This window comes from Nycticebus coucang, chromosome X, assembly GCF_027406575.1.
Source record: "Nycticebus coucang isolate mNycCou1 chromosome X, mNycCou1.pri, whole genome shotgun sequence".
Classification (NCBI taxonomy): Eukaryota; Metazoa; Chordata; class Mammalia; order Primates; family Lorisidae; genus Nycticebus; species Nycticebus coucang.
The window spans coordinates 61,382,874-61,407,718 of record NC_069804.1 but is presented as its reverse complement, the minus strand read 5'-3'; the positions used below and the strand labels follow the sequence as shown (position 1 = coordinate 61,407,718).

The 24,845-nt window shown below is 40.6% G+C and overlaps 1 protein-coding gene across 9 annotated transcripts in view; it reads left to right on the top strand.

Moving 5' to 3' along the window:
- The first annotated feature begins 9,517 nt into the window (after positions 1–9,517).
- PHF8 (PHD finger protein 8) overlaps positions 9,518–24,845 on the top strand; it is a 143,515-nt gene continuing 128,187 nt past the window's right edge. For 2 of the 9 annotated variants that reach the window (XM_053579260.1, XM_053579254.1), the window contains exons 1-2: positions 9,917–10,261; positions 11,260–11,560. In XM_053579260.1, coding sequence (XP_053435235.1) covers positions 11,325–11,560 — 236 coding nt within the window. In that variant the 5' untranslated portion in view covers positions 9,917–10,261; positions 11,260–11,324. Of the gene's footprint in view, positions 9,642–9,916; positions 10,450–11,259; positions 11,561–24,845 lie in introns of those variants that run through there. The other 7 variants (XM_053579259.1, XM_053579256.1, XM_053579263.1 and 4 more) reach the window with 7 other exon arrangements.

Below are 24,845 nucleotides of genomic sequence, written 5' to 3'. Positions count from 1 at the left end.
AAGAATCAACATTATTAAAATATCCATACTACCCAAAGCAATATATAATTTCAACGCACTCCCTATTAAAGCTCCGCTGTCATACTTTAAAGATCTTGAAAAAACAATACTTCGTTTTATATGGAATCAGAAAAAACCTCGAATAGCCAAGACATTACTCAGAAATAAATACAAAACAGAAGGAATCACACTACCAGACCTCAGACTTTAGTACAAATCGATAGTGATCAAAACAGCATGGTACTGGCACAAAAACAGAGAAATAGATATCTGGAACAGAATAGAGAACCAAGAGATGAATCCAGCTACTTACCGTTATTTGATCTTTGACAAGCCAATTAAAAATATTCAGTGGGGAAAAGATTCCCTATTTAACAAATGGTGCTGGGTGAACTGGCTGGCAACCTGCAGAAGACTGAAACTGGACCCACACCTTTCACCATTAACTAAGATAGACTCTCATTGGATTAAAGATTTAAACTTACGACATGAAACTAGAAAAATACTAGAGGAGAGTGCAGGGAAAACCCTTGAAGAAATCGGTCTGGGCGAGTATTTTATGAGGACGACCCCCCTGGGCAATTGAAGCAGCTTCAAAAATACACTACTGGGACTTGATCAAACTAAAAACTTCTACACAGCCAAGAACACAGTAAGTAAAGCAAGCAAACAGCCCTCAGAATGGGAGAAGATATTTGCAGGGTATATGTCTGACAAAGTTTTAATAACCAGAATCCACAGAGAACTCAAACACATCAGCAAGAAAAAAACAAGGGATCCCATCGCTGGCTGGGCAGCAGATTTGAAGAGAAACTTCTCTGAAAAAAACAGTCGCACGGCCTTCAGACATATGAAAAAATGCTCATCATCTTTAATCATCAGAGAAATGCAAATCAAAACTACTTTGAGATATCATCTAACTCCAGTGAGACTAGCCTATATCACAAAATCTCAAGACCAGAGATGTTGGTGTGGATGTGGAGAAAAGGGAACACTTCTGCACTGCTGGTGGGAATGCAAATTAATACATTCCTTTTGGAAAGATATATGGAGAACACTCAGAGATCTAAAAATAGATCTGCCATTCAATACTGTATTTCCTCTGCTGGGCATATACCCAGAAGACCAAAAATCACAACATAACAAAGATATTTGTACCAGAATGTTTATTGCAGCCCAATTCATAGTTGCTAAGTCATGGAAAAAGCCCAAGTGCCCATCGATCCATGAATGGATTAATAAACTGTGGTATATGTACACCATGGAATATTATGCAGCCTTAAATAAAGATGGAGACTTTACCTCTTTCATGTTTACATGGATGGAGCTGGAACATATTCTTCTTAGTAAAGTATCTCAAGAATGGAAGAAAAAGTACCCAATGTACTCAGCCCTACTATGAGACTAATTTGGGGCTCTCACATGAAAGCTATAACCCAGTTACAACCTAACAATAGGGGGAAGTGGGAAATGGAGGGGAGGGAGCGGGGTGGTGGGTAAAGGGAGGGGGATTGGTGAGATTATACCTGTGGTGCATCTTACAGGGGTATTTGCGAAACTTGGTAAATGTAGAATGTAAATTCTGGTAAAGTTTTGGTACAGTAACTGAGATAATGCCAGGAAGGCTATGTTAACCATTGAGATGAAAATGTGTCAAATGGTCTATGAAGCGAGTGTATGATGCCCCATGATCATATCAATGTATACAGTTATGATTTAATGAAAAAAAAGAAAAAAAAAGAAAAAACAATACTTCATTTTTATGGAATCAGAAGAAACCTCGAATTGCCAAGACATTACTCAGAAATAAAAACAAAGCAGGAGGAATCAAACTACCAGACCTCCGATTATACTGCAAATCGATAGTGATCAAAAAAGCATGGTACTGGCACAAAAACAGAGAAGTAGATGTGTGAAACAGAATAGAGAACCAAGAGATGAATCCAGCTGCTTACCATTATTTGATCTTTGACAAATCATTTAAAAACAATTCAGTGGGGAAAAGATTCCCTATTTAACAAATGGTGGTGGGTGAACTGGCTGGCAACCTGTAGAAGATTGAAACTGGACCCACACCTTTCACCATTAACTAAGATAGACTCTCACTGGATTAAAGATTTAAACTTAAGACATGAAAGTATAAAAATACTAGAAGAGAGTTCGGGGAAAACCTTTGAAGAAATCGGTCTGGGTGAGTATTTTATGAGGAGGAGGACCCCCTGGACAATTGAAGCAGCTTTAAAAATACACTACTGGGACCTGATCAAACTAAAAAGCTTCTGCACAGCCAGGAACACAGTAAGTTAAGCAAGCAAAGAGCCCTCAGAATGGGAGAAGGTATTTGCAGGTTATGTCTCCGGCAAAGGTTTAATAACCAGAATCCACAGAGAACTCAAATGTATAAGCAAGAAAAAAACAAGTGATCCCATCTCAGGCTGGGCAAGGGACTTGAAGAGAAACTTCTCTGAAGAAGATGGCACACCGGCCTATAGACATATGAAAAAATGCTCATCATCTTTAATCATCAGAGAAATGCAAATCAAAACTACTTTGAGATATCATCTAACTCCAGTAAGATTAGCCTATATCACAAAATCCCAAGACCAGAGATGTTGGCGTGGATGTTGAGAAAAGGGAACATTTCTACACTGCTGGTGGGAATGCAAATGAATAGATTCCTTTTGGAAAGATGTTTGGAGAACATAGCGATCTAAAAATAGATCTGCCATTCAATCTCATAATTCCTCTACTAGGTATATACCCAGAAGACAAAATGTCACGTTATAACAAAGATATTTGTACCAGAATGTTTATTGCAGTCCTATTCATAATTGCTAAGTCATGGAAAAAGCCCAAGTGCCCATCGATCCACGAATGGATTAATAAATTGTGGTATATGTACATCATGGAATATTATGCAGCCTTAAAGAAAGATGGAGACTTTACCTCTTTCATGTTTACATGGATGGAGCTGGAACATATTCTTCTTAGTAAAGTATCTCAAGAATGGAAGGAAAAGTATCCAATGTATTCAGCCCTACTCTGAAACTAATTTATGGCTTTCACATGAAAGGTATAACCCAGTTATAACCTAAGAATATTTGGAAGGGGGAGAAGGAGGGGAGGTAAGGGGGAGGATGGGCGGAGGGAAGGTGATTGGTGGGATTACACCTGTGGTGCATCTTACAAGGGTACTTGTGAAACTTAGTAAATGTAGAATATAAATGTCTTAATGCAATAACTAAGAAAATGTCAGGAAGGCTATGTTAACCAGTGTGATGAAAATGTGTGAAACTGTTTATAAAACCAGTGTATGTTGCTCCATGATTGCATTAATGTACACAACTATGATTTAATAATAAAAAAATATAAATGTCAGATCTCATCAACCATGCAAAAAAATAAAAATAAAAATAAATACAGGAGGCCGGGCGGTGCTTGTGGCTCTTGGAGTAGGGCACTGGCCCCATATACCAGAGGTGGTGGGTTCAAACCCAGATCTGGCCAAAAACTGCAAAAACAAAAATAAATAAAAATAAAAATAGCGGGCCATTGTGGCAGGCACCTGTAGTCCCACCTACTTGGGAGTCTGAGGGAAGAGAATCTCTTGAGCGCAAGAGTCTGAGGTTGCTGTGAGCTATGATGCTACATGGCATTCTTCCATGTGTAGCAAAGTGAGATTCTGTCTCAAAAATAAATAAAAAAATAAAAGTTTTCCATAAAAAATATTACTAATAAAATATAGCATGGGTAATATTAATGCGTGAATAATTATATAAACTTACAAATTGCAGAACAGTATTTTTGTCATAATTTTATATAATACAAATAAGTAATGTTATTAATGTGATGTCTTGATCATAAAATTTTTCTAGACCAGGCACAGTGCCTTATACGTGTAATCCCATTGCTTTAGGAGGCCAAGGTGGGAGGATTTCTTGAGACCAGGAGTTTAAGACAAGCTCAAGCAACAAAGCAAGACTCCTTCTCTACAAAACATTAAAAAAAAATTAACTGGGGGGTTTGGTGGTGTACACTGCGGGCCTATAGTCCTAGCTACTCAAGAGCCCAGGAGTTTGAGGTTACAGTCAGCTAAGATGGCACCATTGCCCTCCAGCCTGAAGCTCCTGAGCTCAAGTGATATTCCTGCCTCAGCCCTCCAGAGTGCTAGGATTACAGGAGTGAGCTTCCCTGCTCGACCAGCAACTTCATTTTTAATTGATAAATTGAAAGCAGCATCAGTCATATCATCTCCATAATATTTAGTAGTTTTTCATTTTGAGAAGGATTGTTCTGCAGATACAAGTGTTATTGTTGCTATTAACAGTATTTTGTAGGCTGTGACAACATGGGAATACATTTCTGATAAATTGTTTCAAAATATAATCTTTTTTGTATGTCTAGAGTTGATGATGCTTGGAGAATAATTTTTCTAAGAAGATTTAACTTTCCATACAATTCAATTTCATGTAAATATGGGTCTAATTTTAAATATAAATTTATAAAATGTTATTTTAATGTTATCTCTGACATTTTCTATAACTTGTGAAAGTCATAGAAGAAATGGAAAGTGTCTTCATGATTTGTATATAATTCAAAACATCTTTTTATGCATTCTACTACTGTATCCTCAATCATAAGGACAAGAAAAACCTTTTAAATTGCCTTCCTTAATAATTTATCTGAAACTTTGAGTCTAAAGTGCCTACTGTGAAAATCTATAATTTTAATTTCTATTTCTAGGGCTTTGGATATTTGCTTTGCAGTTTTGCCCCAGTTTTGAAAACCAGAAGTTCTAAACTTTTCAAAGAATTCTAGTAACCCCTGGTGGTGCCTGTGGCTCAGTGAGTAGGGCACTGTCCCCATATACTGAGGGTCAGGGGTTTGAGCCCCGCCAAACTGCAAACAAAAAATAGCCGGGCGTTGTTGTGGGTGCCTGTAGTCCCAACTACTTGGGAGGCTGAGGCATGAGAATCGCCTAAGCCCAAGAGCTAGAGGTTGCTGTGAGCTGTGATGCTGCGGCACTCTACCGAGGGTGACAAAGTGAGACTCTGTCTCAAAAAAAAAAAAAAAATTCTAGTAACCCCCCTCATATACTTTACTGCAATGTCCATGGGTATGCTTTTATTTTGTAATAATTTCCTGGCAAAGGTTATTGCCTTAGTCCCAGCAGTTCCTGTCCTAGTGTACAGGCCAAAGAGTAATCTTTGTGCAGTTCGTGCAGGGACAGGCTTCCCTCTCACCACAAGTTACTTCACTGTCACTATGCGGAGGCCTTTCTTTCAACCAGACCTCCTTTCAACAGATGATCCCCTCACTGTCCCTATGCAGAGGTTTTTATTATGCTTTTTTTTGCAGTTTTTGGCCGGGGCTGGGTTTGAACCTGCCACCTCTGGTATATGGGGTGGGTGCCCTACTCCTTTGAGCCACAAGCGCCGCCCCCTATGCAGAGGTCTTTCTTTCAACTAGGGTGATGGGGCATTTGTTACCTTTGTTAGTGCTTCTGCTACTGTTGTCATTGGCCTGATGTTTCCTTCCAAACACTGTGGTGCCCTGAACTGTCTCAGATGTTCTTGTGTGTGCCAGGTGGCCTGGGCAACAGCTCAACATGTACACTGCTGGCAGTGCCCATAGGTTGTGTGTGCTGCCACTTAGCATATCTCTTCTGTTCCATTGTCACATTGGACTACACTTACAAAACACAAGTCCAAAGATAAAATTATTAAGAATTTCAAGACAGCAATAAACGAAGTCCATGTCCCCTTCTGGGAGCAGAGCTCTGTGTAGATGGGACACCCATGAACCTGGTCTGGGAGGCATGGGTTAGTATTCTTAGCTACCTAGTTTGGCACCTGAGGCATCATCCTGCTAGTTTTTATTTCAAGGGTGGGCAAACTATATTTTCCTTATGTGATTTAAATTATTGAAAGAACTGTTGATCACCCCCATTATATCAATATACCAGTTGCAGTGCAATCCACACTAGTGGTATAACGGAGTAGTGAAGATTCTGGACTCTGGACCTGCATTTCTAGGAACCCCAGCCTGAATACATATTGGCTATGTGACCTTGAACAAGTGAATTAAAGTCTCTATACTCAGTTTCTTTCTTAATACAATGAGAATAGTACGGGTTTCTACCTCATAGGGGTGAAAAGAGCTTATAACAATGGTTAACACACAGTAAATTCTCAGATGTTATTTGTCATTATTTTGTCTTTTATTTTCACTATACATTATTTGTACTTTTGGAGCAAGCCTGTTCTTCATCGTATAATTTCCCCTTTTTTTTCGGGTGTAATATTTTATAGCTCACTTTAACCCTCACCATTTTTCATCTCAATAGCTTTATGTACATATATGCAAATAAATTAATGGGAAAGGAACCCCCTTGAGCTTCCTATAAGGGAGGTAAGCAGGGATCGAGTTGGGGGGGATTCAACCTAGCAGTTTGGAAGCTTACAATGGGAATGCATTTCCTACTATGTGTGTAATTAAAAAGAAATGTTTACAACTGTTAAGTGGAGTTGGGGTAGGAGAGGAAGGTTTCCAGGGAAGCCTCGAGCTATGGTGGTCAGTTCAGGACAGAATCACACATTTCCAGGGCAGCAGATGATTGCCTCCCACCCTTGGCAGTGGCAGACCTCCTTTGACTGCAAATCTACATGGGCTTCATTTCCCTGGCAGCTTTACCTTTCCCAGTATCCTTTAGCTCCTCACCTGACACCTCTCAAAGATGGAGTGAGGAGAACTTCTAGGAGTAGGGGTGGGTACCACTATACCTAGGTCAAATGCTACTTCCTAAGAAGCCTTCTCTGATACACCCACTGAACATTTGATTTAACTATGGCTCCTTCTTTGTTCTCTTATTTTGTTTACACAAAATGTGGTTGTTTATGCCTCTAGGTAACATTTAAGGCAGGGGTGTCCAACCTTTTTTTTTCTACCTTGTATTGGAAAAAGAATTGTCTTGGGCCACACATTAAAAACACAAACACTAAAGAAAGCTGATGAACAAAAAAAAAAAAAAAAAAAAAGTCCATGCATAATTTTTGGAATATCTGACACCACAGATGAGCAAAACAGGTCTCAAAAATTTGAATGCAGGCTGTGGGTGGTAGGTTGGACACCTCTGACCTTTTCTAGCCTTGGTATTATTTTGTTAGGTTGTATATTCCCTAAGAGTAAATACAGGATCTCTTATTCATGTCTGGAGACTCCACCCCAACCCTTACCTGTACCCTGCCCAGTCCTCCCACCACCATTTTAGGGCTTTTAATTCCTTCTGATCTAGTTTTTACCTAGCTCTTGTTATTCATGCCTTCAACTCCTATGTCACCTTCTCAGAGAGGCCTTCCTTGACTACTCTAAAAGAGACTATTTTTCCTCCAAATTATACTAACTCATAATTTATCTTATTTTCTTTATAGCACTCACTGCAATCAGAAATTCTTTTACTGTGATAAAAATGTGTCAAATGGTTTATGAAGTGAGTGTATGATGCCCCATAATCATATCATTGTATACAGTTATGATTTAATAAAAAAATTAAAAAAAAAAAAAAGAAATTCTTTTATATTGTTTGTCTCCCTTGCTGGTATGTGTCACAGGACGGCAGGGATCTTCTCTGTTTTCTTTGCCCCTAAATTCCTAGTGTCTAACAGTAGGTGCTCAAAATATGTATGAATGAAATTTTATTTGCTTATTGACTGATTTCTCCCCAGTATAATATCTACTCCTGAATACCAGAACCTTACCTGAAATACCTCAACATCCTCAGCACCTAGCATAGCAGTGTCTGGTGCATAGTAGATGGATAAAGAATTGTCATGAGTGAATTAATGTTCCACACACACATTAACTCAACATATTCCAAATGAAACAGTCTCTTACCTTCTACTAAACCTGCTTTTCCTTCTTTATGGACCAGTGGGACCCAGTGGGACCCCTCCACTCTTGACACTCAACCCCAAAATGAACTCACACCCCTTTCACTCATTCATCCACTATTTTCAATTAGTCTCCACACTCCACCTATTCAACCTAAAATATCCAAATTATCTGATCCTTTTCTGCCTCTTCTGCAAATACCCTGGTTCAGGCCTCATGTTTTTTTTTTTTTTTTCCAGACTAGTGAAATAATCTCCTCCCTCCAGCTTCCTTATGAAAAAATAAATCTTAAGCCATAGGACCTGTCACTTGCTGTTTGATCACATGGTTATATGTTTTCTAAAGTATGCAAAATATATTCAAAACAGGTTTCAAACTGCTGTCCCTTTCCACTGAAAGCCTTGCATTAAATGGTGTTGGAGTTGCCTCAGACATTTTTTAGATCCACCTAAAGGGAACTTGATTTGGGGGATACATTTAGTCTATGGTTACAAAACAAATGTCATTCAGTTACTACTGCTCAAAAAAACTTCAGTGGTTTCTTGTTGCTTACGGGATAAAAATCTGAATTATTTTGCATTTTGTAATCTTTCATGATCTGATCCCTCACTGTTTGACTTCCTATCCAACTTTCTCCCTTTCTCTTTGTTCCAGCAAAATTCAAGTTCAAATATTTTCCCATGTGCCTCCATGTATTTGTACATACCTATTCTTTTGTGTACAATATTGTTTTAGCGAACTTTTATATATCTTCCAAGTCTCTCTAATATCTTCCTTAAAACAGCAAGCAGCTTCTGAGGCTCCTTCTTAACTTCATTTTGCATTCTGCCAAAGTAATTTCACAGGAGGTATTTGTGTGCTTACCAGATCTTGGCAAACTAGTCTCCTGTCACTGGCTGGTGATTCCCACTGCAGAGGCCCTCTTTTTATCATTGTATTTCCAGGACCTAATCTACCATCACTGGTTAGAAAATTAGTGTGCACCCACACATTTTCTTCTTTAAAGCAATGGGACCCTTTAAGAAAGTGAAAGAGAACTCCCTGAGAATTTTCCAGAATGTTTGAGAAAATAAGTGCCACCTTGAGACATAGGAGTCAGCTCCACTCATTCAATTTCTTCTCCTACCCCACCCTCAGGCGGAACAGGTGCATGGATATCCTTGAACTGTATGTGAACTGAAGTGAAACAGGGGGGCCAAAGCGATACTTCAGGGGAGCTAAATTGGCAGAATCTTTACTGAGCAACTACATTGAGGAGCTGTGGACACAACACTAGGGTGGTACAGCCAGGTTCAACCTCCCTGCTCTGAAACTCAAGTTACTTGGCTTCTCCAAGTCCGTGTCCTCATTTGGGGATAATCACAGAACTTCTATCACAGGGCTAAGAATTAAGTCCCGTAGACTGGGAAAAAGCCTAGTCCGCTGAAGATGCTCAATGAACCGGAGCCACCGAGAGAACTCCGCCTCTACCCGGGCTGAAGCCTGCCCCCGCCGCCGCCTATTAATTTTGCAGCTTGGAGTCATTGAGCTCACTTTCTCTCATAGGAGGAGAAAGCTGGGGAGGAGGAGTGTGCGTGTGAGGTTTGTTTAACTTCCAGTTTGCCCGGAGGAGGGGTAAGGGTAGGAAGTTTCTGGCCCCACTCAAAATGGAGCCTAGCGTCTGCCTCGCCTAAGATGGCGACTTCCCCGCCTTGCGGCTCGAGGTCTTTCCGCAGCTATTGGGCACCTTGAGGAGACAAGCGAGTCCAAAGGTAGCTAAGCACCGCCCCACTTTCTCAAGGTGGGCCCCCCTTCTCCTGATGACTTCATACAGGAGTCGGGGCTAGGGGTCCCTGCCTCGGTAGCGCTTACATCTTGCGCCTTGCCCTCATAAGATGGCGGTCGCCTTGGCTCTCCGTGGCAGGGTCGCCACTCTCAATATGGTAGCTGTTTACCCTGTATTTCTCCTCCCCTCTCCGCCTTAACTTCCTCATTGTTTTGAATAAACTTTATTAACTACTCTGAATTGCCTGCCGCTCCCACTGGGCTCCTCCCAGCGACTTTTTGGGCTGTCTCTCTCGGACCTGGCGGCCAGTTCATCTCCTTCGTAGGTTTGCTTGCTGCTGTCTTCAGCCGGCCCAGCAACGACACCACTTGCTTGTCCTCCAGACGATTGGACTAGGCCCGGGCCGCGGTCTCCACTAGGCCCGAGCGGCCGGGCTGGGGGTTGTGTTGTGGAGAAGGCTTCCTTGAAGCACCGCGGGCCGGCTGGCGCCGCGCGACTCAGCGGGTGGTTCCAGGGGAAGGCAAGCAAGGTTCGCAGCGTTACAGTGACGATCCCAGAATTCGGCGCGCGCAGGCGTTAGGGCCGGAACTGCCCGGCGAGCCTCCGGTGAGCTAGGCGCAGCGCTATCCCGGAGCCAGCCCGGCCGCTGGCTTGTCGCTGGGAGTGAGCTCCGCGGGTGTTCTGCAGCTCTGGGTATGAGGCGGTGCCTATAGGACTCCGGACCGAAGAAATTCTTGTCAGGTTTGGGGCGTTGAGGAGCTTCCTGTTAGTTGGGGAGGCGTGAAGCGATTCTCGTAAGTTTCGGGGGTTGCGAGGATATTTCTGTCAGTTTCTGTATCTAGGAGGAGATACCTGAAAATTTGGGGCGATAGGGGAGCCTTTATCAGTTTAAGGGGGCTGCGGGTAGATGCCTGCCAGTTTCCGAGCGGTGAAAAAATCCTTGCGAGGAAATTCCAGTCAGTTTCAGGTGTTTTGGAGAGATCTTATTCAGTTTCAGGGGTGCAACGAGAACCATGTCATCTTTGGAGTAGAGGACGAGCTGATCAGTTTTGAAATTGTGATTTATTTCAGTTTTGAGGGTGATTAGACTACGGATGGTTGAGGAAGGAATGGTATTAAGAGTGATGGAAAGGATCATTTAAACTCTTTAGAACACGACCTACCCCCCCACCGAACTGTGATTTCAGTTGGGTGCCTAGTCTTTTCTGCCTTGTTTCTGAGGGCTTTGAGGTAATTTTCAAGTAACCTGAGCAGACTTTCAAGGATCTCTAGTCTCTCTCTGCTTGTCCCTATTTTGTGGAGGAGAGATGGATCTTTTCTTGAGGTACCCCCAGCCTAAGAATATCTTTAGGCTGTGGTTTGCGTCATAATAAAGGGAGCCCTGGGAAGCAAGGGGCGTACAAGGAGAGGGTTCAGTGTCTCATTGAGGAAGCTTCCCGAAAAGGCTTCAGATATTTCCCTGAAACCTGGAAAGAAGTTATCTCTGACTCTGGAGCTGAAGGTTGTGTGTACATGGGATAGGGGAAGCCTCTATGATGCTCTGTCTTTTACATGTGAAAGAAATTCTGAAGGCTGAATGGATTTTCTCCGTTGTCCCCTTATAGCTCCATCAGTTGTGTTGCATCCCAGCTGTGCTAACTCCCCATTTGAGGACTGAGGGTTGTCGTTGATGGTGTGGCTGATTCACTCTGTAAAAAGTGTTGTTTGTGCCCAGCCATTATCCAGAGAGGACTCTGTGCTGCCGCCTCCCGCCCCTCTTGACATTACGATCCTGGCCCACCGCAGAAACCTCCAAGGCGGGGCGAAGATGGCCTCAGTGCCAGTGTATTGCCTCTGCCGGCTGCCTTATGATGTGACCCGCTTCATGATCGAGTGTGACATGTGCCAGGACTGGTTTCATGGCAGGTAAGGGCTGGACAGGGTATAGTGGCCAGGTATGTTCACTTGCTCTCTGCTTTTCTCAGCTCTGTTAAGGTTCTGATCCAGTAACCCCTCCACCCCTTAAGAATTAATTCCAGCTCCACTTCTGGCTCCAGGTTCTTCCATCCCTCTTTGCAGAGCCTAGCTGACATTGGCCTCTGGTTTCTCCTTTTTTCTCTGTTTTCCCCTATGTATTTCTTCTTTGCACTCTTCTTTTGAATATATATAATTTTAGATTTATAAGCCCTTTCCCTTCCAGCCACAAAGAAAGTATCATTTTTTGTATCCAGGCAATTATGTTTTCCTCATACACTGGCTTTGGGGGAGACAGTCCTGCGTTTTTGAGATATTTAGGTACAACAAACACGGATTTGAGTTGTGGCTTTGCAACTTACTATCAGAGTGACCTTGGGCAAGTTGATTTGCCTCTTTAGGCCTCATTGTCTTCACCTATAAAATATAGCAAATGCATCCTTTCTGAATATGTAAAGCAGTTTGCATACACTCAATAAATGGAGGCAGAAATGCATCAGTATTTTATTGCTACAGTGTTTATCTGCAGAGCCATCCAAATAAATTGAATTAAACAGGATAAATACAGGGTAAAAACAGCATAAGTAAAACCACTAATGAATCCCCTTCAGTTAAGCACGTGTGCACATGAGCAACTGTCCACTCAAGATTCCAGAAATGTTAGTGTTTGGAATAAAACTATAATGTCCCATTATTGGGATTTAAATCCCAGCTATGGAAAGAGTCTTAAGAGGGCTTTGTGAACTGGAGTAAAACAAAGCAGTATATGGTACCCTTCTCCCGTCGTGTATAGATTCTATAATTTCCAGCTCTAAAGTAGATGTTCTATTATGCCCAAGACCAAGCTACAGGTGCTGGTGCTGCTAAAATCCTGTCCTCAGCAGGGACCACCCCCATGCAGTGTATCCAAATTCATATTTAACCAGTCTTTATTGAACAGGTTAAGTGTGTTAGGCACAGAGTTCTATCTATTGCCTCATGTTATTTAAGAGGGGACAAACCTAGAAGGTGGGGCTTTTCCTTTGCCCTGAAAATAAGTGGGTATTAAGATGTCTTTCAGAATTCCTGATATTTTTGCTAGTGCTGATCAAGTCACTCCATAGCTTAAAATTGTTCTTTCAGTGGTTTCCCTGTGGGAGAAAACCCACACTCCTTTATGTGACAGACAAGGCATTTTGTGATTTACTTGTTCAGTCTCATTTCCTACCACTCTTCCCTTCTTATTCTTTATATCCTAGCAAGTCTGAACTATCTATATTTGTGGGAAAATTTTGTACTCCTTTATGCCTTTTTGTCTCTGCATATGCTGTTTCCACTAATGTTCTCCCTTTTACAACTCACAGAATACCTCTTCTGTAAAAGGCCTCCTTCTTCTGGGTTCCCACTGTACTTTGTGTGCATCCTTATTAAAAAGTAATTATTTAATTATACTGTACTTACAAATATGTCTCTGTTACTCATTTGCCAGAGCTCCCTGAGGGCAGAGATGTCATCTTTTCATATTTGCTGTACCCAGAACCTAGTTCAGTGCTAAACATGTAATAGGTGCTGAGTATATTTTTGAATGAATGAATGTGTCTTCTTGAAAAAAATCTCTTGCCTGTGACCTTTACTTTGGATTATAAAGGAAGTGTGTGGGAAGGTCCAGACCTGGGATATGGGCTTACCTGAAATCTAGATACCCTAACTCCTATTTACTTTGGGAATAAGGAATAGGAATGAATGTTTCCTGAGTGCTTATGTGTACCAGACTCCATGACAGGGATGTTGCATAAGTTATTTAATTTATACTCAAGTCTGAAAGTTAGATATTTTTCTTTTATTTATTTATTTGAGACAGAATCTTGTTCTGTCACCCTGGGTAGAGTGCAGTGGTGTCATCATAGCTCACTGCAACCTTACACTCCTGGACTCAAGTGATCCTCTTGCCTCAGCCTCCCACATAGTTGGGACTATAGGCGTGCACCGCCATGCCTGGCTAATTTTTCTTTTTTCGGTAGAGATGAGGTCTTGGTCTTGTTCAGGCTGGTCTCAATCTCCTAAACTTGAGTGATCCTCCTGCCTTGGCCTCCCAGAGTGCTAGGATTACAAGCCTGAGCCAATATTTTTGTTTTCTTTCTTTTTTTTTTTTTTTTTTGAGACAGGGTCTCAAGCTGTTGCCCTGGGTAGAGGTGCCGTGGCATCACAGCTCACAGCAACCTCAAACTCTTGGGCTTAAGCAATTCTCTTGCCTCAGCCTCCCAAGTAGCTGGGACTACAGGTGCCCACCACAACACCTGGCTATTTTTTTGTTGTTGTTGCAGTTGTCGTTGTTTTAGCTGGCCTGGGCCAGGTTCTACACCAGCCTCGGTGTATATGGCTGGCGCCCTACCTACTAAGCTACAGATGCCGGCCTACAATATTTTTCTTTTAAGTGATGTTGTTAACTTTCCTCTGGTTATTTAGGTACAACATGATTATTATAAAAAAATACTGAAAAAGAATAAAGAAGGAAATAAAAGTCACCTATGAGTCTACTATCTGGCACAATCCACTGTTCATTTTTTTGTTGTTTTGACTTAGAGTATAAACATTTTTACAAAATGGGATTGCATTATAAATACTATTTTGTAACCTATTTTTTTATTTCTACTTACCATTATAATGTGACTATTTGCCAGGTGTTAAATATTCAGCTAAACCTGTTTTCTGATAGACTATTATATATATGCATCACTGGGTTATTTCGTCATTTACTTTATGATTGGACACTTACGTTATTTGTACTTTTTATGTTATAAATAATGTGATGTAAGTATACTTTGGGGATTCTGGAAAGGTTTTGCATCTTAGTATGAGTGCTGGTTAAAACAAAAAGAAAAACATTGTGGCGAACATCTTTGCATAGTAGATACTTGACATTTACAAGGTGGCCTTTAAGAATTCCAAACTTACAAATATGGAAATGGGCTTATGGGCCAGGCCCCTATTTAATCATATCTATACAGTGAGTCCTGTGTTTCTGTGCATACCCTGACACAAGTTAACTTGTTTTAATTTTTTTCATGACAAAAACCAAAATTTTTAATCTCTTTTCATGCTTCTCTAATGGGCTGTCACAGAACAAGGGACCTAGCTGAGAATCAGGTCCTTGGTGGGTGGGTGCTCTTGTTTACTCAGTGCTTTCTTTGCTCACACACACACATAAAATACACACCAGGCTCACAATGCTCCATTTAATTTGTACTTCAACACAATTGAAAATTATTAAATATTGCTGAGCACTATGGCTCATGACTCTAATGCTAGCACTTTTGGAGACCATGGCAGGAGGATCACTTGAGGTTAGGAGTTCAAGACCAGCCTGGGCAACACAGCACGATCCTGTCTCTTAAAAAAAAAAAAATAGGCCTGGCACAATGGCACACATTTGTAGTCCCAGAGACTTCAGGATTGAGCCAGGAGGATCGCTGGAGCCTAAGAGTTGGAGATTGTAGAAACCTATGATTGTGTTATTGTACTACAGACTGGGTGACAGAGCAAGACTCTGTCTCACAAAGGAAAAAAAAATTACTAAAGGTGGAACTGTTTATCATTACTTATGATAGTTAAGTCTATAAATTGTAAATCCATAAATGTGGACAGGTGATAGAAATCTATCTGTTCACATGTCTAGTGACTTCCATAGGATAGATTCTCTTGAAGTCCAATTACGGATTATGAAGTATAATGCTAGGTTACTTCATGGAAAGGTTATAGCAAGGGAGACAACTATTCCATTTTGCTGATGAGAATCTGGAACTCATGGAAGTTAAGTGACTTTCTTCTGGGTGTGGATTTGAACTTTGAATTACCTGACTCCAGAGCCCAAGTTCTCAAAAGTGGAAAAAGTATGATATAGCTTTATTCCTTCTGTAAGAAGCTAGGTTTACAAAAACACTTTGATTTCTAGGAATACACTCTTGTCTCAAAAAAAAGAAAAAACACTTTGATTTGTAAAACCACAGTGGTTCTCAAACTTTAGTGTGCATCAGAGTCACTTGGAAGACCTTTCAAAACACACAATAAGTAGGCCTCAGGCACAGTGTTTGATTTAGTAGGTGAGCAAGGCCCATCCTCCAATTTCACTGATTAGACTATTATCCTCTCTTGAATCCTTCCCCTTCTTTGGAGTATGTTAGCTTCTGCTATTAGGGCATAGATAGGCTAACATATACCAGTCATTCTCAAAGTATCGTTCATTGACTGGGAATTTATTAAAAATGCAAATTATTGGCTGAGCATGGTGGCTCACACCTGTAATCTTAGCACTCTAGGAGGCCGAGGCAGGTGGATCACCTGAGCTCAGGAGTTTGAGACCAGCCTGAGCAGGAGTGAGACCCCATCACTACTAAAAATAGAAAAATTAGCTGGGTTGTTAGTAGGTGCCTGTAGTTTCAGCTACTCAAGGGGGCTGAGACAAGGGAACCACTTGAGTCCAAGAGTTTGAAGTTGCCGCGAGCTATGACACCATGGCACAGGGAAACAGTGAGACTCTGTGTCAGAAAATAAATGCAAATTATTGATCTGGCTCTGTAATGTGTATTTTAAACAGATAATCCTGATGTCCCCTAACATTCGAGAATCATTGCTCTACACTGGGGAAAACTAGTTGGCAAGCATTTATTAATGCCTGGGATTTTGACAAAAAAACAGTTCTTTACAGTTTTCCTATTTGTGAAAGAAGTATTGATTGACACACCCCCAAGGCGATGGCTGTATTGTGGATTCTAGATTGTAGTCTAGACGAAAGTACACTGGTTTCAGATCTGGGTTCAGATTCTGGCTCTGTTACTTATTAGCAAATGATTTTATTTCTGTGAATCCTCGCTCAGTTTCCCTGAGAGGTTGTGATGATTTAAATAAAATAGTTAATAGCTGTTGTTTATTGAGCACTACATAATATATCAGGCACTCTGCTAAGCACTTTGGCTAATTATCTCTGTTTAATCTTTTTTTGAATTTTAAAAATTATGAATTCTATTTAATACTTGTAAAACTATTTAAATTATCTGTTTTATATTGAGTATGTTGCAAAGGTTTGTATTTTCCAAAGAATTGATCCGTTTAATCTAACTTGTCAAATTCATATTTGTAGAATTGTTCATGGTGTTGCCTTTATTATCCTTTTGATATCTGTAGGCTCTGTAATAATATCTCATTCCTGATATTGAAAATTTGTGTCTTTTTATTTATCAGACTTGGTGGAAGTCTGTCATTTTTATTGATTCTTTTCAAAGAACAAGATTTTTGTTTCATTTACTTTCTCTACTGTCTTTCTGTTTTCAATTTCATTGATTTTTGCACTTCATTATTTCTGTCTTACTTTGCGATTATTTTGTTCCTCTTTATCTAGTTACTTTAAAAAAATTTTTTTTAGAGATGGGGTCTCATTCTGTTGCCCAGGTGGGAGTCCAGTGGCACAATCTTACTCACTGTAACCTGAATTCCTGGGCTCAAGGGATCTTATTGCCTCAAACTCCCAAGTAGCTAAGGACTACAGGCACATGCTATCACACCCGGTAATTTATTTCCTTATTTTTTTAGGGACTCGGGGTCTTGCTATGTTGTTTAGGCTGGTCTCAAAATCTTGGCCAAGCCATCCTCCCACCTGGGCCTCCCAAAGTGCTGGGATTACAGGCAAGAGCCACTATGCCTACCATTTTTTTTTCTTTCCAAATTTCTCTTTGTTCTACAGGCACCTGTTCTTTGTGCCTCTGTTTTCTTTTTCTGCTTTCATGTAGGTTACTTATACCTTTTTAAGAATTCTATTTTGGTCTTGGCACCTGTGTGGCTCAAGCGGCTAAGGCGCCAACCACATACACCTGAGCTGGCCGGTTCGCGTCTAGCCCGGGCCTGCCAAACAACAATGATGGCTGCAACCAAAAAATAGCCAGGCGTTGTGGCAGGCGCCTGTGGTCCCAGCTATTTGGGAGGCGGAGACAGGAGACTCGCTTGAGCCCAGGAGTTGGAGGTTGCTGTGAGCTGTGATGCTATAGCACTCTACCCAGGGCGACAGTTTGAGGCTCTGTCTCAAAAAAAAAAAAAGAATTCTATTTTGATTTATCTATAGTGTTTTTGAATGTATCTTTTTGTATAGTTTCTTCAGTACTTGTTCTAAGTGTTACATTATACATACAATTGACCCTAGTCAACTGGTATTGATATTTTACTACATTGATCGAAGAGTAGAAACTTTTAGTTTTCTTTACATGCCTTTATGCTGCCTTGTTTATAATGTAATTAATTAAATATTCCATAATATTAAATATTTGAAAACCACATAAGACAGTGTTGTAAGTTTTGCTTTAACCGTCAAAAATGATTTATAAAACTCTTGAGGAGAAGTATGTATTGTATTTACCCATATTTTACTCTTTCCCTTGTTCTCTCTTCCTGATATTTCTGGATTCCTCCTTTTATCACTTCGTCTCTGTTAGATAGCTTCCTTTACCCATTCTTTTAGGATAGGTCTGTTGAAAATAATACTTTAAGTTTTTCTTCATCCAAGAATATCTTGATTTCCCAGAGAATCTTTTTTTTTTAGTAATATTAAATCATAGCTGTGTACATTAATGCGATCATGGGGCACCATATACTGGTTTTATAAACAGTTTGACACATTTTCATCACGCTGGTTAACATAGCCTTCCTGGCATTTTCTTAGTTATTGTATTAAGACAATTATATTCTACATTTACTAAGTTTCACATGTACCCTTGTAAGATGCACTGCAGGTGTAATCCCACCAATCACCCTCCTCTGCCCATTCTCCCCCCTCCCTCTGCTCCCTCTCCCCCTTCCCCATATGTACTCAGCCCTACTATGAAACTAATTTATGGCTTTCATATGAAAGCTATAACCCAGTTATTCCCAGAGAATCTTTTCACTTGATATCAAATTATGAGTCCAGTTGTTTTCTTTCAGCACTTGAAAATGGTTTTGCTACTTCCTTTTTGCTTGCATGGTTTCTGATGAGAGATCTGTCATTCAGATTGGTGTTCTACTTTAGGTAATGTGTCATTTGTATCTTACTGCTTTTAAGATTTTTCCTTTGTCTTTTGCTTTCTCTAGTTTGATTAAGCCATGTCTCAGTGTGGATTTCTTTGGCTTTATCTTTTGTTATAGACCTATAGGTTCCTGAGGCTCTGTTCATTTTTTCCCAATCTGTTGTCTTTATGTTCTTCAGATTGGGAAATTTCTTCTTTTCTTCCTTTCTCTCTCTCTCTCTTTCTTTTTTATTTTTTAGACAGAGTTTGACTCTGTTGCCCTGGGTAAGAGTGTCATGGCATCATCATAGCTCATAGTAACCTCAAACTTTTGGGCTCAAGTAATCCTCTTGTCTCATCCTCCTGAGTAGCTGGGACTAGAAGTGCCCGCCACAACACCTAGCTAATTTTTCTATTTTTAGTAGAAATGGGGTCTCACTCTTGCTTAGGCTGGTCTCCAACTCCAGAGCGGAAGCAGTCCTCCTGCCTTGACTTCCCAGAGTATTAAGATTATAGGCGTGAGCTACTGTGCTTGGCCAGATTGGGTAATTTCTATTGTTCTATGTTTATATTTACTGATTCTTTCCTCTGTTATCTTCATTCTACTGTTGAGCTCATCTAATGATTTTTCATTTAAGTTACTACATTTAAAAAAAAAGTTACTACATTTTTCAGTTCTAAACATTCCTTTTTTTTCTGTATCTTCCATTTCTTTGAAGAGATTTTCTATTTTTTTTTGTTGTTGTTGTTGTTGACATTTTCTAGTTATTTGTTTCAGGCATGTTCATAATTGCTCATTGAAGCATTTTTATGATGGCTCCTTTAAAATCCTTATCAGATAATTCCAACATCTGTGTCATCTCAGTGTTGACATCTGTTGATTTTCTTTTCTCACTTGAGTTGTGATTTTCCTTTTTCTTGATATGATAAGTGATTATTTTAATTATATTGTGGACATTTTAGGCATTATGTTGTGAGATTCCATATTTTATTTAAAACTTCTGGGTTTTGCTGGCTTCTTCAGACACTGTACCTCAGTGGTAGGAAAGGGATGCTACTTCATTCCTGCCAAGTGGGGAGATAGAAGTACAGGTTCCCCACGTGGTCTGTGGTGACACCCACACCTGCTAGATGGGTAGATCCTACTGTTTCTAGTTTGTCTACCACCTTTCCACCTTTCAGTCTTCTTATTTTATATGTAACATCCAAGGTTTTTAGCTGTACTTAATGAGAAAAATAGGGTCAAGTATTTCTATTTCCTCTTGTTCCAGAACCAGAAGTGACTGGTTAATCTTTACAAATAACTCTTTGGAGCTACTGTTTTTCCCCATTAGGTTAAATAGCTTGCCCAAAGATACACATCTGGTTAACTGCTAGCCCCAGTCAAATCTGGGTCTCTTGGACTCTTACCATATAATACAGTATTATAGACAGTACAAAGAATTGTTCAGGTTAAGTTGTTAGAAATTGTGAGAGTGGGCATGGTGGCTCACGCCTGTAATCCTAGCACTCTGGGAGGCTGAGGTGAGTGGATTGCTTGAGCTCAGCAGTTTGAAACCTGCCTGAGCAAGAGTGAGACCCCATCTCTACTAAAAATAGAAAAAAACTAGTGGGGTATGGTGGCACATGCTTGTAGTCCCAGCCACTCGGGAGGCTAAGTCAAGAGGATTACTTGAACCCAGGAGTTAGAGGTTGCTATAAGTTATGATGATGCCACAGCACTCTACCTAGGATAATAAAGAGTGAGACTCAGTCTCAAAAAAAAAAAAAGTCATTAGAAATTGTGAATGATAGTGAAAGTCAATGTTTATAAATTCACACATACTGCACATTTTTTTTCCACATAAAATCAGGTTACAGTGAACACTATTTTTTTGAAGCAACAAAAGGGTAACCTTTGGGAGTGTGTGGCAAAGGGAAGAGGAGACTCAGCATTCATATCAAGGCTTTCCAGATATAATGTTTGGGCTACAGAATTGCCCTGGAGGTTTTGTAGGGTGTGGCATTAGAAGGGTCAGAAGGACAGGCTGCTTTATGACCATTCGTACGATGTCTCTTGAAATAGCATAATTGTTTTAAAATAACTTTTTATTTTTAGATGATTATAGTTTTATAGGGCACTGTAGAAAATGTATTGGGAGGGGTATCTATGTAGTTATGTACTCTTTACCCAGTTTCCCCCATGGTAACATCTTGTATACTCTATGATTGTCTGTAAACTAGGAAACTGATGCTGGCACAATCTATTAATCTTACTCCAATTTTACCAGTTTTACATGTACTCATTTGTGTGTGTATTTGCTTCTGTACACTTTTACCACATTTGTAGATTAATGTAACTCCCACAGTCATGATAAAGAACTATTTCTTCACAACTGGGGTAGCATAATTTTTGCGACAGCCCACCTGAAAGTTTGGGATGAAAAACATGTGTGAAAGCATAGGTGGTCAGTGTCCTTGAGAGAGGTACCATATAAATTCAACAGACTGAGGAAGGTCTGATAGCCATGATGCTTGGCACTGAGTTATGGCAGTTAAATGAAAGCCTGTTTTGGAAACAGAGACAGTGGTTGAAAGCAGGGCTTGGGACTCAGGGAAAACTGGCCTGGAATCCCAGCTCTTCTATTTAATAGCTTTTTAACCTTGGGTGGGTCATTTCATCTCTCTAAGCTTCCATTTGTCTTAGCTTTTAAAGACAGATAGTCCTTATTTCATATGGCTGTTACGAGGCTTAAGAAGTGTCTGTAAAGCATCCAGCACAATCCCTGGCACAGTATATAACTCATATCTGGATGTCAACTAGAACATTCAAGCAATAAATATTTATTGAATAGTTACTCTTTGTTAAGGAGTGAGCTAAGAACTGTGGGAGACAGAGATGAATAAGACACAGGCTATGACTTCTAGATAATCTCAGACTAGAAAATAAGATGGATTCATTCATTTATTCACTCTTTTATACACTCACATATTCAACAGATTAAGTGATGTGTGTTAGGCATTGTTCTGGACATTGTGGGGGGACAGAGATACCAGGAACATGAGACAGTAAATTAGTAGCTGTATAGTGTGGCAAATGATAATAAATGGTCTAGAGAAAAATAAACAGGGTGAGCAGGAGAAGGAGTGTCATCCCTGGGTTTGGAGGTATGATTATTTTATATAGAATGATTCTACATGGGCTACATATGAGCCTGAAAGAAAGTGAGGGAGGGAACCAAACTGGCAAGTGGGAAAAGAGTATTCTAGGTAGAGGAAATAAAGGGACTGAATGGGTAACAAGTCTGAAATATTACCATTTCAGTCACAGCTGGGACACCAATGTTATTGGAACAGAGTGAGAAAAGAGTAGTAGAAGCTGAGGTTAAGGGTGGGGGGTTACATATCACGTAGGGCAGTGTGGTCCCTGGACTGGCAAGACCACCATCATCTGGGAACTGATTAGACCAATTCTTGGATCCCACCCCAGACTTACTAAATCAGAAACTGTGGAGATGGAGCCCAGGAATATATGGTTTAATATCTCTTCAGATGATTCTAATGCATGCCAAAGTTTGAGAACCAGCCACAGATGTAGCGCTGTATGGGCCATTGGTGTAGCGCTCTATGGCCATTTTAAGTACTTGGTTTTTACTTTGAATAAGAGCCACACAATGGTTTTGAGCAGAAGAGAGTTGATTTAGATTTTGGCTATTGGGAAGACTGACTCAAGGCGAGGAGCAAGATGGAAGCAGGGAGAATTTGGGGGCTACTGTATAATAATGATTCCTTAATGTGTGGTCCCTAGACCAGTAGCATCAACATCACCTGGGAGCACATTAGAAATACAGGGAAGGAGGGAGGGGGGCGGGGACTTGGTGCGTGCCACACCTTCTGGGGGCAAGACATGATTGCAAGAGGGACTTTACCTAACAAATGCAATTAGTGTAACCTGTCTTATTGTACCCCCAATGAATCCCCAACAATAAAACAAACAAACAATAAAAGAAATACAGTTTCTTAGGCCCACCACCAGACCTGCTGTATCAGGATCTCTGGGTATTGTGCCTAGGAATTTTTCTTAACAAGCCCTTCAGGTTATTTCTGTTGATCCCTAAAATTTGAGAGACACTGATCTAGTTAGGCAGTGGTGCCTGGGACTAGAATGAACAGTGATGAGAAGTGGTTGGACTTTGAATATATCTTGATACAGGATTTGCTGATAGATTGCATTTGAGTTATGAAAGAAAGGAATCAACTTATTTTTAGGTGGGGTGTGGTGCCTCACTCCTGTAGTCCTAGCACTCTGAGGGGCGGCAAGGCAGGAGGATCACTTGAGCTCAGGGATTCAAGATCAGTCTGAGCAAGAGCGAGACCCTATTTCTACAAAAAACAGAAAAATTAGTCAGGTGTGGGAGCGCCAGCCTATAATCCCAGCTACTCAGGAAACTAAGGCAAGAGAATCACTTCAACCCAAGAGTTTGAGGTTGCTGTGAGCTAGGCTGATGCCATAGCACTCTGGCCTAGGACAAAAGAGTGAAAATCTCAAAAAAAAAAAAAAAAAAAAAAAAAAAGAACAACTCCTTTTTGAAGAGTTTAATAAAAAGATGAACAGACTTATAGGGCAATGACTAAGGGTTTTTTGTTTGGTCGGATGTTTTTGGAAATAGAGATAAAAGCCTATTTGTCTATGTGTTAAATACATATGCAGTTGTTCAGTTGATGCATCTAGAGGAGTGATTCTCAACCTTCCTAATGCCTCGCCCCCTTAATACAGTTCTTCATGTTGTGGTGACCCCCAACCATAAAATTACTTTCGTTGCTACTTCATAACTGTAATTTTGAATTGTAATGTAAATATCTGATATGCAGGATGTGTTTTCTGATGGTCTTTGGCGACCCCTGTGAAAGGGTCATTTGACCTCCAAAGGGGTTGCGACCCACAGGTTGAGAACCGCTGATCTAGAGTTTAGTGAAGCCTGTTGAAAGGCAAATTCATGTCGGACTGGATGCACTGGAGAAATTTCTTGAGTACGCTGGAATGTCCTTTACACTCCTCCAAGTGTCCTGTGTCTGGAGGGTAGGAGCTAGGGAGATGGATTGGTTGGAATGGTAGATACTTTCACTTTTGGTTTTATAGATTGTGCTTGTCTGGTCAAGACTATTACAAGAAAAAGAGCCAGGAGCTGTGGCTTATGCCTGTAATCCCAGAATTTGGAAGGTTGAGTGATCCTCCTGGATCACCTGACCTCAGGAATTCGAGACCAGCCTGAGGAAGAGCGAGACCCCTGTCTCTATAAAATAGCTGGGCATTGTGGCGGATGCCTGTAGTCCAGCTACTTGGGAGGCTGAGGCAAGAGAATTGCTTAAGCCCAAAAGTTTGAGGTTGCTGTGAGCTGTGACGCTACGGCACTCTACTAAGGGTGACAAAACAAAACAAGCAAACAAAAAAGACTATTACAAGAAATAAAAAATAGACTTGAATTTTTTTTTTTTTAAATGAAGGTAAAATGTTTTTGCCTCTTTATTTGTGAGTGAAGACACTGGTTTTCCAGGGTATAGGTGTTGACAGGACCTGGCTCTTTGGACACTCTCAGAGAGCAGAGGTTGAACAGATAAGAAACCAGACAGGGGCGGCGCCTGTGGCTCAGTCGGTAAGGCGCCGGCCCCATATACCGAGGGTGGCGGGTTCAAACCCGGCCCCGGCCAAACTGCAACCAAAAAATAGCCGGGCGTTGTGGCGGGCGCCTGTAGTCCCAGCTACTCGGGAGGCTGAGGCAAGAGAATCGCTTAAGCCCAGGAGTTGGAGGTTGCTGTGAGCTGTGTGAGGCCATGGCACTCTACTGAGGGCCATAAAGTGAGACTCTGTCTCTACAAAAAAAAAAAAAAAAAAAGAAACCAGACAGGATCTTTAGCAACCTTATCACTTCTCAGGCTTCTCTGGCCCTCAGCTCTCACTCAGACCCATAGCCTTGAAAGAATTGAGTGCCTGTTTTTATTCTGGTTATATATTGTAAGTGGTATAGTGGAGTCACAAAGTCTTGAATTTTTATCCTGCTCTGCTGTATTTTAGTTTTGTAATCACCATTCAGACTCAGATTTCTTATCTGTTAAATTAGAACAATATTGATGATGGTGTTAATAGGTAATAATTATCATGTACCAGGTACTTTAAGTGCTTTACCAATTTTAGTCCATTTAATACTGTTAACAACTATATAAGAAGGGTACTCTTAAAACTCCCATGTCAC